Raw genomic sequence first — 16,541 nt, forward strand, 5'->3', positions numbered from 1 at the left:
ACATCTATGATTTAAATTCCATTTGATGGGGTTCATCAACAGGTATGCTTAAACGACAAACAGCATGTATGCATCAAGACAAATGAAGACATTTCCACATACTATTGCAATCATAGCTTACATACATACACACACACACCACAATAATACACAAAATATATTTTAACGCAATGCTCTTACCAATGGGCTACAGGAAAGCTACTGATGTAAATGTAAATACAGAAAATGTTCTTAACTCTTTTTCTTTTTCTTGCTGGCTTCCATCTGTTGGACTGGATCTGTATCAATATATCACACTTTATTATACAGTAAGTTATTACTTCTTAAGAATGTCAAGAGTTCGGACACACTTTACTGAGTATTAAGGACATACAGTGTACTTCATTTATTGGTCTATTTTTGGCCTTCTGGGGGGCTGGTGGCAGTGGGTTCTGGGGGGCTGGTGGCTTCTGGGGGGCTGGTGGCAGTGGCTTCTGGAGGGCTGGTGGCAGTAGCTTCCGGGGGGTTGGTGGCAGCAGCTTCTGGGGGGATGGTGGCAGCAGCTTCTGGGGGGTTGGTGGCAGCAGCTTCTGGGGGCTGGTGGCAGCAGCTTCTGGAGGGCTGGTGGCAGCAGCTTCTGGGGGGATGGTGGCAGCAGCTTCTGGGGGGTTGGTGGCAGCAGCAGCTTCTGGGGGGCTGGTGGCAGCAGCTTCTGGGGGGTTGGTGGCAGCAGCTTCTGGAGGGCTGGTGGCAGCAGCTTCTGGGGGGCTGGTGGCAGCAGCTTCTGGGGGACTGGTGGCAGCAACTTCTGGAGGGCTGGTGGCAGCAGCTTCTGGGGGCTGGTGGCAGCAGCTTCTGGGGGGTTGGTGGCAGCAGCTTCTGGAGGGCTGGTGGCAGTAGCTTCTGGGAGGTTTGAGGCAGCAGCTTCTGGGGGGCTGGTGGCAGCAACTTCTGGAGGGCTGGTGGCAGTAGCTTATGGGGGGCTGGTGGCAGTAGCTTATGGGGGGCTGGTGGCAGCAGCTTCTGGGGGGTTGGTGGCAGTAGCTTCTGGGGGGCTGGTGGCAGTAGCTTCTGGGGGGCTGGTGGCAGCAGCTTCTGGGGGGTTGGTGGCAGCAGCTTCTGGGGGGCTGGTGGCAGCAGCTTCTGGGGGGTTGGTGGCAGCAGCTTCTGGAGGGCTGGTGGCAGTAGCTTCTGGGAGGTTTGAGGCAGCAGCTTCTGGGGGGCTGGTGGCAGCAACTTCTGGAGGGCTGGTGGCAGTAGCTTATGGGGGGCTGGTGGCAGTAGCTTCTGGGGGGCTGGTGGCAGCAGCTTCTGGGGGGCTGGTGGCAGCAGCTTCTGGGGGGCTGGTGGCAGCAGCTTCTGGGGGGTTGGTGGCAGCAGCTTCTGGAGGGCTGGTGGCAGTAGCTGCTGGGGGGATTTAGATTAAGAACTTTGCATATGACTAATTATTAAAAACATAACAATGCCTGAATGCAAGTGTAAGAGGTTAGTATTTATAATAGAATAGTGTTATGTTATGATTGAAAAGAGCCATTAAGGATCTACGGTATATGTCAAGAGATCTAGTCATCAAGGCAATACTGTACTTAGCGTTTGATCAAAGCATTCTAAATTTTCATGATTATGACAGGGGGATAATGCTACAGAAGCTGCAACTAGTTGTATATAAAGAGGAGGTATCCAACCCCAAAATATTAAATGTATTCTCATGCTTCTATCACTTTTTAGAACCAAATTTCTCCAAAGGTGTTTAAGGTGAGGTCTCAACAGGATAAATAGTCAAGCAGAGTTTATACTAAAATTAATATTACATTCTCTGTTTCTCCCACAAGACAACATTGGTGTTTGTGAAGGAGGCTGAAATTGTCCTAACTAATTTATGAGAAGAAGACTGTTAAATGCTGTTGTGGAGAGGGAAATGTAGTAGATCTTTCTTTTTATCTACGGTAAAAGTTTACAATAGAGTTCCTCATATCTTTTCTGTCTCAAACTGATTGTTTTAAGGAAATGGAGCAAAATCTGTGATTAAATGGATACATAAATGAAACAATAACGAGATTACATCCAGGTCTCCTGAGCTATCAAAGATCTGGCCCATGGCCAGAATTTAAAGAACGCTAGCTTCAGAACAATGTTTCCACAGGAAGATCAATTCTTACCAAACGCTATGAGCCAGAAAGCATAAACTACATGTGCAGTATACTGCCCCTATCAGGAATAGGTAGATCATTTTTTACTTTAACTTAAATCAGGGGCAATTCAAAGACCTAAAACATGTCTTCAAAGAATATTGTAATTTTAAGGCTTTATTTTTACCTGACACACATGTTATGGTTCAAACTGAAATGAATTGTGTCCAGTCGAAAAGTTGTATATGCATACATTTGAAGGTAACACATTTTAGTGTTGTAATAGCAATACCGTGAAACCGTGGTATTCGTTGAGCAAGGTTATTATAGCACCAAAATCTCATACCGGCCCATGTCTACTTATATCAAGAAATTAATTACTACTGGTTTGTAACTAAATATTCACCAAAATGCTATCACTGTCATATTTATTTCTGCTTCATCAGCCATGTTTTCATCAATGTATTTTTCCCAGGGGGGGGGGAACGAGACGGCCTCATGGCGGGAGGATCCCGTTGCGGGAATTTATTGACTCAAAACCAGTTGATGGAAACACATGTGATTCATATTTTCTTTTTTTTGCCACATTTCATAAAAGTTCACTTGACAGCTGCATGGAAACATGACATTTGACCGTTTAACTTTACTACGTTTACTGAGTTGACCTCATGTACCACCCTATTTGTATGCTTAGCCCTGACCTAAACTTACCATTACATGGCAGCTATTAAGTACAACTGTCCTGTTGTTGTTAAAGGCTAAACATGCCTTTAAGGATTTTAAAGCACAATGTGAGGACCAAGAAGTGCATAAAAATCCTTTAAAATGATCCAGTAAAAAGGGGTCAAATTGTTACGCTACATATCATTATAACATAAATGAACTTTTTAAAACTAGGTTGTTACTTTAAAGTCCAGCCACATGGGCAGGTATCATTAGCTCGAGCTCCACTCATTCTGTGGCAGGTACGGCTGCTACATAAAATGCATGTTCAATACATAAATAAATGTAGTAATATGTACTCATATGCAAGCATGGCATTGGCACAAGTTGGTGCTACATGGAAAGACTAACCTGATAAGTCAACGTTTCACTATACGTTTTTGAATTACTTGTAGTCTGATTAAAAATATTTTAAAATGTAATTTAGCCTAATTACAACTATGCCAATAGACAAATACAACCAATTTTCATTGGTTAATGGAAAAGTGTTTTAAAGCTTGACGTTTTGCTAGAGTTATATTTGACATAAGAATACAAACTGTATTTAGGGATTACATTTTATGGAACATATATTTCCATAATTATTTATTAAACCTAGTCTGTGGGGTAAAACGACCCCAGCAGGTATCACTGATAGTAAGTATGTACATCACGTCCTTTCTTATTCCATCATGTAGTTTCTCAGGTTAGATACATTTTCATATAAATAAATAAATAAGTTATTTCGGTTTAGTGCTTGTCACGTATGTAATGTGTTGAAAAACAAGTTAAAACAGGGGTCACGCATGGATAAATGCATAACATTATAATACCACATCAACTGAAACGATGAATGATGCATGCGTTTTAAATTACTTTTTAACTTCTGTTACTATAATATTTCGTCTTTTCACGTAAACATTTCAAATTGACTTCGATGTGTCCACATTCAACGATGTCTGCAGATTAGGACTACACCAACAACTGTGGGTTTTGACCTAAGTGTGATTTTCAGTTACAAATATTATCCTTAAACTGGACATGAGTAACTTGAATTCAGTTCACTGAAGACTCGCTATGAACGGCTCATTTGAATCATTGAGTAGTTCATACAATCGTAGATGAATCATTTGGCGTGATTTGCGAACCGATTACCCGGTTCATTAAAATAATCATTTCTTTCTTGAGGGGCACATCGTGATTTCTTTATTTCCAAATAAGGAGTAACGATATGCTTTATGTAATATAGCGGAGTAAAAAGATAAAAACGTCATTACTGTCCACCACTGCGAACAATAAACTGAATTATAAAGCGATCTATTTATATTTTCAAAGGTCGCCAAAAGCTTTATTAAGCTTACCGGATAACAAGCCACATAGCTACTAAATCTACCGCAGAATTCGTAACGGTAATTGTAAAAAAAAAACTTTAATTGTCGGCGGTGGCTAACGCTAGCTAAATTACTCATGCGTTAGCTTCACTTAACTGTCCTACTGGCGTCACGAGCAGTCACATGATTCTAACGTTACAGTTTAGTTACCATGAGAGCAAACATGTTTCAGTAAAACAACGTGACACTTTACAATTTAACTAAACTAACGCAGACAGCATTAGGATAATGTGATATACTGTACATACCTCTGACTGTCAATCGTGTTGTATGTGGAGTCGACCGTCATCGATGTGTCACACAGAGGTCTTCTCTTTAGCGCCCCCAGTGGACTTTCGTGTCTGAAAACTGTAGAAATATGTACCTGCTAGAACGTATTTAGTGGCGCTGCAGTGTGCAGAGGTACGTCTTACCCATGAGACCAGGTTGGGTGAAGCGGATATTTAAAGACCGTGCTGCTGCCAGTTTGGAAGAACCTTTGGTAGAGAGCTTTGTATTGAGAACCTTTGGTAGAGAGCTTTGTATTGAGAACCTTTGATAGAGACCTTTTTTATTGAGAACCTTTGGTAGAGAGCTTTGTATTGAGAACCTTTGGTAGAGAGCTTTGTATTGAGAACCTTTGGTAGAGACCTTTGTATTGAGAACCTTTGGTAGAGAGCTTTGTATTGAGAACCTTTGGTAGAGACCTTTGTATTGAGAACCTTTGGTAGAGACCTTTGTATTGAGAACCTTTGGTAGAGAGCTTTGTATTGAGAACCTTTGCTTATAGAAAACTGCTTGTAAGTTTTATTACATTGTTCTCATGTTCATCGTTCCTTGCTTTGGCTGTGGCCAAACCCGTTTCACTTGTGAATGTTGTGCTTGTGCTCCACAAAGGCGAAGGAGATAGGTGAGATGTCACGTGACGTACATTGTACACGTAGTGAATTTGTTGTATTAAAACACTAGTTAGGGATTTGTGCCACCCGCTGTATTTAAGTTTATTAGTTAGTGTAGTTAAGTTACGATGTCACGGACGTTGAAGTCTTTTCTTTTTAGTTTAGTATTAGAGGATAAATGTGTTAACTTTTTTTGCTTATATTACTTTTGTTTGTTTGGCACAATCCGTTTTCCCCTTTCTTTTCTTTGTGGTTGGGTTTTGTTCTTATATACATATATTGTCATTATATTTATTAAACTCGTATTCACTTTATTCAGTGGTCTTTCGTGTTTTCTCACTTCACTCCGTGTTATAAGAGATTTTTGTCGGAGGTGGTTACATATGTTCCGCTCCTAAAAACCCTAGACGTGTACGACTCATAGGAGGGTCGTAAGCCTAAGGGTTATGCCATGACTCCGCTGCAAGACAAGAATAAACATGACATGATAGCGGAATCATGACAGATATGGACACCGGTGAGGTTGGACTGGGCACGGGACACATACATTATATGAAGCAAAGATTTATGTTTTGACATCAACCTACCAGCTAATTTTCCTCATGATTCCTTTGTCCACGTCTATCATATTGACAGAAAAAGGCTTTTCTTTTTCGAAATGTCTGTCAGAATTGAAACATATCTGTCCAATAAAGGTTAAACAAAGGTGACATAATAATGTATAATAGGTATATATAATAATATATTTCGTATATTAAAGTGGCTATTATATATTAAATGAAATGTTCACTATATGTCCTTACACAAAAAACAGCAGTGATTGATCTGGTGTTATTGATATTATTAAATCTATGTGTGCATTAACTCAAAAAAAGCCTTATGCTGATGTGTTATTGTTATTAAGCGTTTCTTTTAAATAGACTAATCCATTCATTTAAATCAACATAAATAACACGTCTTACACATTAGAAGTCAGCCTAGTTATATTTTGGTACTATCACAACGTCTTTTGAACGTCTTATTGCAACGTGGAGATTACGTACATTTAACACATAAAACGTGAAGTTACGGTTCGGTCTGGGTTTTTTTCTGTTGTAAGTGATATTTACGATTTTAAAAAGCTGTAAAGAAAGCATATGTTTGGTTTGTGTTTGGCTAGTGTCTAATAATATAACTATTTTTATTTGTTTTGATTTATGTCAATATTAATTTATATTATTATTTTATTGTATAATAATTTCATTAAATAAACAATTTGTTGAATGGGCCCTGTACTGTAGTCTGACACATTTAAACAAACCGTATGGTACATTAACATCTAGCGGTTGAGCTTTATATCGGACTCTAAATTCATAATATTTATTCAAGTTCTTTTCTGTTCTCATGCGCAGTAAAGTTTGTTTATTTTATCAAGATGAAACAGTCTATAAAATAAATATTTTAAAAGATATTCAACACAATTTTCAACATTTAGCAATAATAATAGTAATTATCATAAAAAATGTTATAATTAAAGGTTTAAATTTAGCCTAGTTATATTTTTGTAGCCTACTATCACAATGTGTTTTGAACGTCTTATTGCAACGTGTGTTATTTAAACACCTAAATAAAACATTTCACAAAAGTTACCGTTTTCGGTGTAAACACTTCACTTTTTTTGACGTCTTAAAAACGTTTTATTTTGGTTGCATATTTTTTTTTATTTAGGGTGTGGACTGACGTGATGATCGAATCCCGAATGGAGAGAAAGTGAAACTAGAGGACGAAACGAGGCGGGATTTTGCGGCCATTTCTATTGTCAGATTTGAGCTCTATATCTGTATTAATATGTGTATTATGATCATACTGAATATGTCTGAAGGCTTCAGTTCTCGAGGACAATCTTTATGTGTCTGCAGTGAGTTTCTGTTGTTTACATTAGTCGTGTTTGTGTGAACACCTCGCGCAGCTCCTCGTGACTCTGTTTTATTCTTTTATATTCTCACAGGAATGCTGTTGTTGGTTGTTTTCAGTCTGATTCTCGTGGAGGCTTCAGGTAAGAAGAAGTAATGCTTCACAATGCTTTCTGTTTATAAAGAAACACGAGATCAATGACAATCTCTTTCTCTTCGGTGTTATTTACATGAACACATGAGACACACAGAGCGCGTGCTCACTCTCTCTCTCACTCTCTCTCTCTCTCACTCTCTCACTCTCTCTCTCACTCTCTCTCTCTCACTCTCTGGAGAAAGTTTTGCAGTCTTTTATTAATGATCGAACAGAATATTTTCCCCAGGTTGCTGTTGACACATATGCCTCTGTAATTGTTTGGCTCAAATTTGTCTCCTTGTTTAAAGATGGGTGTAATTAGGCCTTGATTCCAGGTGTCCGGAAAATATCCTACACTCAAAACTATGTTAAAGAATTTGGTTATCACCGTCTTGAATTTTTCATTGGTGTATTTAATAATTTCATTTAATATTCCATCAATGCCACATGCTTTGTTTGGTTTTAATTCATGCAATCGATCTGTGAGCTCATTTATTGTGATTGGGAAATCAAGAGGATTTTGATTATCTTTAATCTTATTTATTATAATTTACAATTTGCTTTTTATTTCATTTCGAGCAGAATTCATTTCTGTTGTTTTGTACAATGTTTCAAAGTGTGTCTTCCATATGTTCCCATTTTGGATGGCCAGTTCTTGTTGCCGTGTTTGATAGTTCTCTCGGCTGTTTTTTGTCCACTTGTAAGATGGTTGTAGACTTTGTAATTGTGAGGGTTGTGTGCATGTTTCAGTGGTTCAAGTTAACTTTAAATGTAATGTAACTTTTGTTCGTCAATTTATCATATTATTTCTGGAATGAACTAAAGGCAGGTGATGGTGGTTGTTTGTAATATATTTGTCTCCCTGTGTGTTAATAAAGTCTAGTTCATTTCCAGTTCTGGCATTTAAATCGCCACACAATATAACATTTCCTTTTGTCTGGAAAATGCAGATCTCATCTTGTAGGATGGAAAAGATTTCTTCGCTATAATAGGGAGATTCAGCCGGGGGTAAATATGTAGCACACAAGAATATGTGATGGTCAGTGGAGACGATCTCTTTATGGATTTTTAACCAAATGTAAAATTAACCAGTTTTTATAATTGTAATGGAGTCTATCAGTTCAGTCTTGTACCATATGATCATTCCTCCCGAGTCTCTTCCTTTAGTCACCCCCCTTAGTTTATTTGATGGTAAAACTATTTCTCTAAATCCAATAGAACAGCCAGTGGACAGATCTCTTACATTCCATGTTTCCTGTAAAATTATAATGTCAGAATTCTGAATTTCTTTTTTGAAGTCTGAATGATTACTCTTAATACCAAAAACAGAGGACTTAAGTCCTTGAATATTCCAACAGGAGATTTTTAAAGAGTATGAGCACATTAACTAATCCTGTAGGCTATTTCAGAAACAAGACAGACATTAGCTTCTTGAATTGACCGGTAATAATAAAAAATAAAATAAAAAATGTTGAGTATAATAAATACGTTTGATCATATACGGATATCAATGAAATATATATCACATAAATATTTACATTTTTCATTTAGGCCTACTAATATTTGATACTTTTTTCTTTCATTCACTAACCCATTAGATGAGAGCACAACAAAGTCAGCATGTGTTGTATGTTTTTGAGGTCTCTGGATGGGGATGAGGTGGACTCAGGTACCGTGCTGGTGTTGGAGTGAATCAGTGATCTGCTGACAGCTTCAGCGTAGCTCTGGGTGTCTGGATGCGGTTCACGTCCTTGTGAAGGAGAGGGGACTGCCGGTCTTGTTCTTTGGTGTCTTTCACGGGGAGGCCTGGAGTCTGTCCTGGGGTTTCTCTGGTCAGAAGTGAAGCGCTGAAGGGGCTCTGTGAGGAGTCTGTGTGGTCGCTGCGGTGTGGTTGAGCTGCGGTTCAGTGTCATGTCCTTCAGAGTCTTAGCAAAGATGGGTACAGCCTCTCTGTGGAGATGAACGTGATCGTAGAGGCTCCTCAGATTCAGAGTAGGGTGATGAGCCAGGTGAACGTTGGGCTTTAGAGCACAGTGTCTAGACACTCTTGCGTTGATATGCCTGATGGTGTCTGGGTGGAAATCGGATCGAGGTAACAGGGTGGAGAGGATCATTTTGGAGTTGGGGAAGATGGAGGATGCTTTCTCTATCACATTCATTAGAGCTGTGGCTACTCTGTCTTGCTGGGCTCTCAGGTCATTGGTGCCGGTGTGAATGATGATGTGAGTGGGGGAACCCAGTTGTTCTTCACACAAGAGCTCCAGGGCCTTCTGTGTGTTTGGACACCATATTTTCCTGACGTTTCTCCTCGGGAACAGTTTATTTTCATCAATAAATTTGCCATTGGAGTCCATCAGGAGTATAATCTGAGGCTGTGTTTGATTGTAGGAGTCAGATGGAGGAGGGCTGCTGGAGTCTGTGTCTGTTGTAGCTGGAGGAGAATTGGGTTGATGTTCTTCTGTTTGTGTCACCTGTTCCTTCAGGGCTGGCAGATGTTTTCTGTATAATTCTCTGTCTTCTCTTAACTCTTCCATCTCTTGTCTCATTTTACAAAGTTGATTGTTGTATTCTTCTCTGTGGTTTCTCAGTTCTTGAAGTTCTTCTTTTAGTTTTGCTATTTCTGAGCGGTTATTCTCTTCTTTGTCGGTGGGTTTGTTTTGTTGTATTCCTCCATGTATCTCGTCTCTCAGCTGAACGAGTTCCAGCTCCATCTCTCTGAATTTTTCCTTCATGTCACAGATGATGTTGTGAAGAAGAGAGATCTCCTCATTGTCGTCATTTCTAGATTGAAAGGTGAAGGTCTCTGCTGTCTGCTTCAGTGTTGATTGGTTGTTCTTATTCTGTTGAACTTTTTCTTTTATCTGAGGAAAGTCTTTTTCAAACTGTTGCAGATTTCCCTGAATCAATACCGTCCCATTTTTATACACGTTGGTTTTTGTCATGATCAAATCTGAATCCTCCTCTTTAATCTGTAGTTTCCATCCGTTGCTGATGCCCTTTCTGATGACTGTGGAGTAATGCTGTCTAATGGCTAAGTGCCAGGCTTCAGGGTCTTCTGTGTAAAATATGATGTTACTGACCTCTCCACTCTTGTATAGTCTGAGAACAGGGTTTCTGCTTCGTCCTTGAGGAGCTTTTCTTTATGCTTTTTCTTTAAGCTCTCATTTGTAGCATTAGATGGGTATGTTATAGGGACTGATTCTGTCATTCTTCAAATATTTTGACATTTGCTGACCGTTATCTGTTGATCTTTAAATATGCAACTGTCCACTGAATCTTAGCCGCTATATTGAAGATTAATTTGTCCAAACTAACCCCCTTTTAGACAATTTTCCTTCAAAATAATGTTTTGTTGATTGCAGATCTTTACTCACATTGAAATGTCTTATTTTCTTCCCTTTTTGCAGGTCGTTGTAGGAATTGTTTTAAGCTCTTTTCAGCCAGTTGTCTTCTGCTGGTTTTCTTTGTTATTTTAACTCTTCTTTCATCAAATAAATGTTGAAGATAGTTTTCTTATCTTGAATTTGTCAAAACTGAATGTCTGTCTTAGTTCAAAATAACATTAAAAAGTAAAATAATCAGGAGCTCATCTTCCTGCTGCAGCTCAACTCTCTCTCTCTCTCTCTCTCTCTCTCACTCTCTTTTTATCTATCTCAATCTCTCTCTCTCTCTCTCACTCTCTTTTTATCTCTCTCTCTCTCTCTCTCTCTCTGTCTCTCTCTCTCTCTCTCTCTCTCACTCTCTTTTTCTCTCTCTCTCTCTCTCTCTCTCTCTCTCTCTCTCTCACTCTCTTTTTATCTCTCTCTCTCTCTCTCTCTCTCACTCTCTTTTTATCTCTCTCAATCTCTCTCTCTCTCTCTCTTTTTATCTCTCTCTCTCTCTCTCTCTCTCACTCTCTTTTTATCTCTCTCAATCTCTCTCAATCTCTCTCTCTCTCTCTCTCTCTCTCTCACTCTCTTTTTATCTCTCTCAATCTCTCTCTCACTCTCTTTTTATCTCTCTCTCTCTCTCTCTCTCTCTCTCTGTCTCTCTCTCTCTCTCTCTCTCTCTCTCTCTCTCTCTCTCTCTCTCTCTGTCTCTCTCTGTCGGAGTGCATGCTGGGAGTGAGTGAAGCGTTGCGAGCTGAGTGTGAGCGCGATTCGTGCTTGTTTTTCTTTTTCCTCTTTCTTTCTTTTCTTTCTTTTTTTGTTTTGGTAGGTTTAGGTTTTTTATTTTGGTTTGTAGGGGGTGGGTGTTTTTGGGTGTGTGAGGAACATGGCGGTTCCAGGTGCACAGGGTTTGAGTTCACTTACACGTCGTCATGGAGTAAAAGTGGCGTCTACAGTGAGTGTTGAGAGTTGTTGTTTGGCTGTGGGGGAAGTTGTGGGACATGAGAATATAATGTCTGCCTCTAGGATGAACAGCGCTATTGTCATCTTTTTTAATACAATAGAAAAAGCAAACGAAATAGTTCAGACGGGAATTAGTATCGACGGTGTTCTCACGCCCGTTTTGCCAATTTCGTTACCGTCTAAAAGAGTCACACTCTCGAATGTCCCGCCGTTTATTAGTGATGTTGTTTTAACACAAGCACTATCTCGCTATGGAAGATTGGTCTCCTCGATTAAAAAAATTCCAATTGGCCGCGTTTCTCCTTTACTGAAACATGTTGTGTCTTTTAGACGTTCCGTTTACATGGTTGTAAACAACGACGCTGATCTAGACCTTAAGCTGAATTTCCGAGTGGATGATTTTGATTATGTGGTTTTCATCACCACGGATAAGATCAAATGCTTCGGCTGTGGTAAAGTCGGCCACTTGATCCGAGCTTGTCCTAGCAAACAAGTGGAAGACAACATTCGTTCAGCTGACGCGGAAGGTGCAGCTAACGTTACTGATCAGCCGGCCGGTGAGACCGGTAAAGCCGGTGAGGCCGAGGCCGGTAATGCCGCCGAGGCCGGTAAAGCCGGTGAGGCCGAGGACGGTAATGCCGCCGAGGCCGGTAAAGCCGGTGAGGCCGAGGCGGAATCAGCGGTGGCGGAATCAGCGGTGACGCGTGCGAGCAATCCTGATGGAGCTCAAAGCGCTGGGACGTCGAAGGATACTTTGGTTTCAGTGGAGGAGGAAATCGAAAGTGAAACAAATGTTGAAACCGAGGAAGACAAAGGTGAGTCAAGCGATACAAGAGTTTTGGAAGTTGTTATGGGGGATGTTCGGGAGGTTGACGGTAGGCCTAATGAAAGTGTTTCAGAACAAACGGTGTTTAAAGTGCCATTAAAAAGGAAGAAGACAGATAAAGCTCACGAGTATAGACAACAAAAGAAAATAGACCTTGAAGATGTTACTGGTCAGATTGATTCAGAGAGTGACAGTGAGTCTGACTCGAGTGTTACTTTGTCACAAAGCGAGTTTTCCAGCCGCAACTACGATGTAGATGATATTAAACTGTTCCTTCAGTCAACTAAGAATAAGAGGGGGGTTTTAGTCAATGAGTACTTCCCAGATGTAGGACAGTTTGTGGAAAAAGCAAAGAATTTTATGACTGAAAGCTTTTTTTCAAACAAGGAGGTGTATCGTTTAAAGAAAATAGTGCGGAAACTCAACGTGAATTTAAATGATGGCAGTGAGAAAGTTTAAATCCATGATTATGAATCATAGTTTGATTTTATTTTTGTTTTTTAGCATGATTGAAGTGTGTATTGCATCATTGAATGTGAATGGTGCTAGAAATGGCAAAAAAAGAGCTGAATTGTTTGAAGTTATTAAACAGAAAAAAATAGATGTTACTTTTATTCAAGAGACACACAGTGATGTTGGAAATGCTGCTGATTGGATGCAGGAGTGGGATGGCATTTCTGTCCTTAGTCATAATACCACACTTAGTGGTGGAGTGGGTATATTGTTCACTAAGAGTTTTAGTCCTGTCTCTTATCAAGTTGATGAGATTGTGAAAGGAAGATTGTTAAAAATAAGAGCTATTTTTGAAAAATATGCCTTTGTTTTTGTTTGTGTTTATGCTCCAACGTCAGCAATGGAAAGATTGGTGTTTTTAGATGCACTCAGTTCAACTTTGCAAGGATGCAGTACTGAAGATTATTTATTTTTAGGAGGAGGGTTTTAATTGTACTGAAGAAAATATCGACAGAAATCACATTGAGCCTCATATGCCTTCACGTGAACGTCTTACTAAGATGGTAAAAATAAATGATCTTTGTGATATTTGGAGGCATTTTCATGACGGTCAGAGACAGTATACATGGGCTCATACTCGTGACAATGTTATATCTCTTGCCAGGTTAGATCGTTTTTATGGTTTCAAACATCAGTTGGGTATTTTTAAAAGTTGTGTCATTTCACCGGTCAGTTTTTCTGATCATCATATGGTGTTGGGGTTTTTCTTCTTAAATCAAATTAAACCACACAGTGCATACTGGCACTTCAATACTAATTTATTGTGTAGTAAGGATTTTAAGGATGTATTTAAAGTATTTTGGGAAGAGTTTAAAAAGACACAAGATTCATTTAAAGACCTACAGCAATGGTGGGATTTTGGAAAGGTCCAAATAAAACAGTTTTGCCAACAGTACACTCGAAATGTCACCAAAGAATTAAATAGTTCTATGAAAGCCTTGGAGACAGAAATAATTAAATTACAGATTTTAGCTGATTCAAAAAGTAATCAAAGTTATACAGAGATGATCTCAAACAAGAAAACCCAGCTAGCTGACCTTCTGGGGGTGAAAACACAAGGAGCTCTGGTTCGTTCTCGGTTTTTAAGTATTGACCAGATGGATGTACCATCAAAATATTTTTTTAGCCTTGAAAAGAAAAATGGGCAAAAACGTTTTTTGCACGCTTTACGCTCTGAGGCAGGAGTGATTTTATCTAGTCATGCAGAAATACGAACAAGAGCTTGTGGGTTTTATGAAAATTTGTACAAGAATGAGTTGGGAACAGGATGGGATACTGAAAGCGTTTTTTTTAAAGGATTGACCCAAGTGTCAGATGGTGCCAATGCAGAGCTCTCAGGAGCTTTAAGCCTGGGGGAGTTGCATAATGCCCTTCAAGGCATGCATTCTGGGAAAGTGCCAGGTATTGACGGTCTTCCTGTTGAATTTTATAATTTCTTTTGGACAGAGGTAGGGGAGGACCTTTTGCGGGTGCTTAATGATAGTTTGGGCTCAGGTAAGTTGCCTTTGAGTAGCCGTAGAGCGGTCATCACTCTCCTCCCCAAAAAAGGAGATCTTTTAGAAATTAAGAATTGGCGTCCTGTCTCGCTCCTTTGTTTTGATTATAAAATACTCTCAAAGGCTTTAGCTAATAGGTTAGCTAAAATTATTGATCAGGTGGTACATCCAGACCAGACTTATTGTGTCCCTGGTAGGTCCATTTTTGACAATATCACCCTTATTAGGGATATTTTTCATGTCTCCAAGTTGCTCAACATTAATATTGGAATTATTTCTTTAGATCAAGAAAAAGCGTTTGATAGGGTCGAACACCTTTATTTGTGGAGAACTTTAAAAGCTTTTGGTTTCTGCCAGGATTTCATTGATAAAGTGAAAGTGCTCTATGGTGACGTTGAGAGTGTGCTTAAGATAAACGGTGGCTTATGCACTCCTTTTAAGTTCTGTAGGGGTATTAGACAGGGCTGTTCGTTGTCTGGAATGTTATATGCACTTGCCATAGAACCTATGTTGCAACAATTAAGAGAACATATTTGTGGTTTGAATATACCCATTTGTAGAAACAGCATTTCTTTGTCTGCTTATGCTGATGATGTGGTAGTTTTGATTAATGGACAAAATGATGTACAGGTTTTAATGAATGTTTTAGAAGATTTTAGAGTTTTGTCATCAGCAAAAGTTAACTGGAACAAGAGTGAAGCACTTTTAATTGGATATTGGCCAAAAGTGAAACCAAGCCTTCCTGATGGTTTAACCTGGGGAACAGGAGGTTTTAAGTATTTAGGAGTATATTTGGGAGAGGAAATGTCCATTCAGAAAAATTGCGAAGGGGTTGTTGATAAGGTGAAAGGCAGGCTTGACAAATGGAAATGGTTAATACCAAAGTTGTCATATAAAGGGAGGACATTAATTGTGAATAATTTAGCAGCTTCCTGCCTTTGGCATAGGTTAGCATGTTTGGATCCTCCTGCACAATTTCTAACAAAAATTCAAGGGATTTTGGTTGATTTTTTTTGGGATAAATTACACTGGGTCCCTCAGAGTGTGTTGCATTTATCTAAAGAGGAGGGTGGCCATGGTTTGATACATTTGAAAAGTAGAATAGCAGCTTTTCGTCTGCAATTTTTACAAAAATTTCTGTATAAATCATCAGTGAATGGGTGGCGAGCTGTTACATGCGCCATTTTACACAGAACTGAAGGTCTGGGGTTGGACAAATCTTTGTTTTTAATGGACCCCTGTAAAGTGAATGTGAATGGACTGCCAGTGTTTTGGAAAAAGTTTGGAGTCTTTTTGAATCACAGAGAAAGGAGACCACACCTTCTCTTCATTGGCTTCTGGAGGAGCCGCTAATAAACGGAGCTCGTTTCGATTTATCAAATGAGAGTTGCTCCTTTCATGGACTTAAGGTGCTTTTGCAGAAATCACAGATCTTCACGTTTGGACGTTTAATTCATGTAGCTGGACTGGATTTTGAAAGAACAGAAGAAGTGGCTTTTTGTCTGAAGGTCAGGTCTGTGCGGACTGTTGAACAGATGCTGAAGAACTGGAAATCTTTGGTCAGTAATGAAGAAAAAGACTTACTGATGGACAGTCATGGAGGAGTAAGCACTCCTAGTACAGAAGACTCTTTTCCTGGTGTTACCATGTTGCCTAAATTGGATGGTTGTAGTGGGCCTTTTTTAGATGCTGAAATACCTCTGTGTTTAGACTTGTGTACAGCACCTGGCAAAGCTTTTTATAAAATGTCTGTAAAAGTTTTTAATAAAAAGGTACTAAATGATAAAGTTGACACACCATGGCGCAGAGTATTGGGTGTTGAAGAAAGTGTGAAACCTGAGTGGAGGTCACTTTATAAGCCACCGTTATCTAAAAGGGCAGGGGATCTACAGTGGAGGCTTCTTCACTGTGCCATTGCTGTTAATGCTTTTATTTCAGTTCTTAATCCTGAAGTTATTGCTGATTGTCCTTTCTGCTCAAAAAGAGAAACTATTTTTCATGCTTTTATGGAATGTGACAGACTGAAACCTTTATTTTCGATTTTGGAAAATGTTTTTATTTCTTTTAGTGAATTGTTTTCCATGAGGATCTTTATTTTTGGTTTTAAATTTGTTCGAAGTAGAATGTTTACTTGTCAGCTTTTGAATTTTGTTTTAGGACAGGCAAAACTGGCCATTCACATGAGCAGAAAAAATATGGTTGAAAGATTGTCTGGTGAAGATGTTGTAATACTGTTTTTAAATCTAATGAAATCACGAATATTGATAG

At 39.3% G+C, this 16,541-nt stretch overlaps 1 protein-coding gene across 2 annotated transcripts in view; it reads left to right on the plus strand.

The window, feature by feature from the left end:
- The first annotated feature begins 6,835 nt into the window (after positions 1-6,835).
- The window catches only part of LOC130428869 (butyrophilin subfamily 1 member A1-like), a 29,803-nt gene continuing 20,097 nt past the window's right edge, over positions 6,836-16,541 (plus strand). For both annotated transcript variants that reach the window (XM_056757192.1, XM_056757267.1), the window contains exons 1-2: positions 6,836-6,976; positions 7,067-7,114. In XM_056757192.1, coding sequence (XP_056613170.1) covers positions 6,907-6,976; positions 7,067-7,114 — 118 coding nt within the window. In that variant the 5' untranslated portion in view covers positions 6,836-6,906. The remainder of the gene's footprint in view (positions 6,977-7,066; positions 7,115-16,541) is intronic.

The sequence above is a fragment of the Triplophysa dalaica genome, chromosome 1 (genome assembly GCF_015846415.1).
Source record: "Triplophysa dalaica isolate WHDGS20190420 chromosome 1, ASM1584641v1, whole genome shotgun sequence".
Lineage (NCBI taxonomy): Eukaryota > Metazoa > Chordata > Actinopteri > Cypriniformes > Nemacheilidae > Triplophysa > Triplophysa dalaica.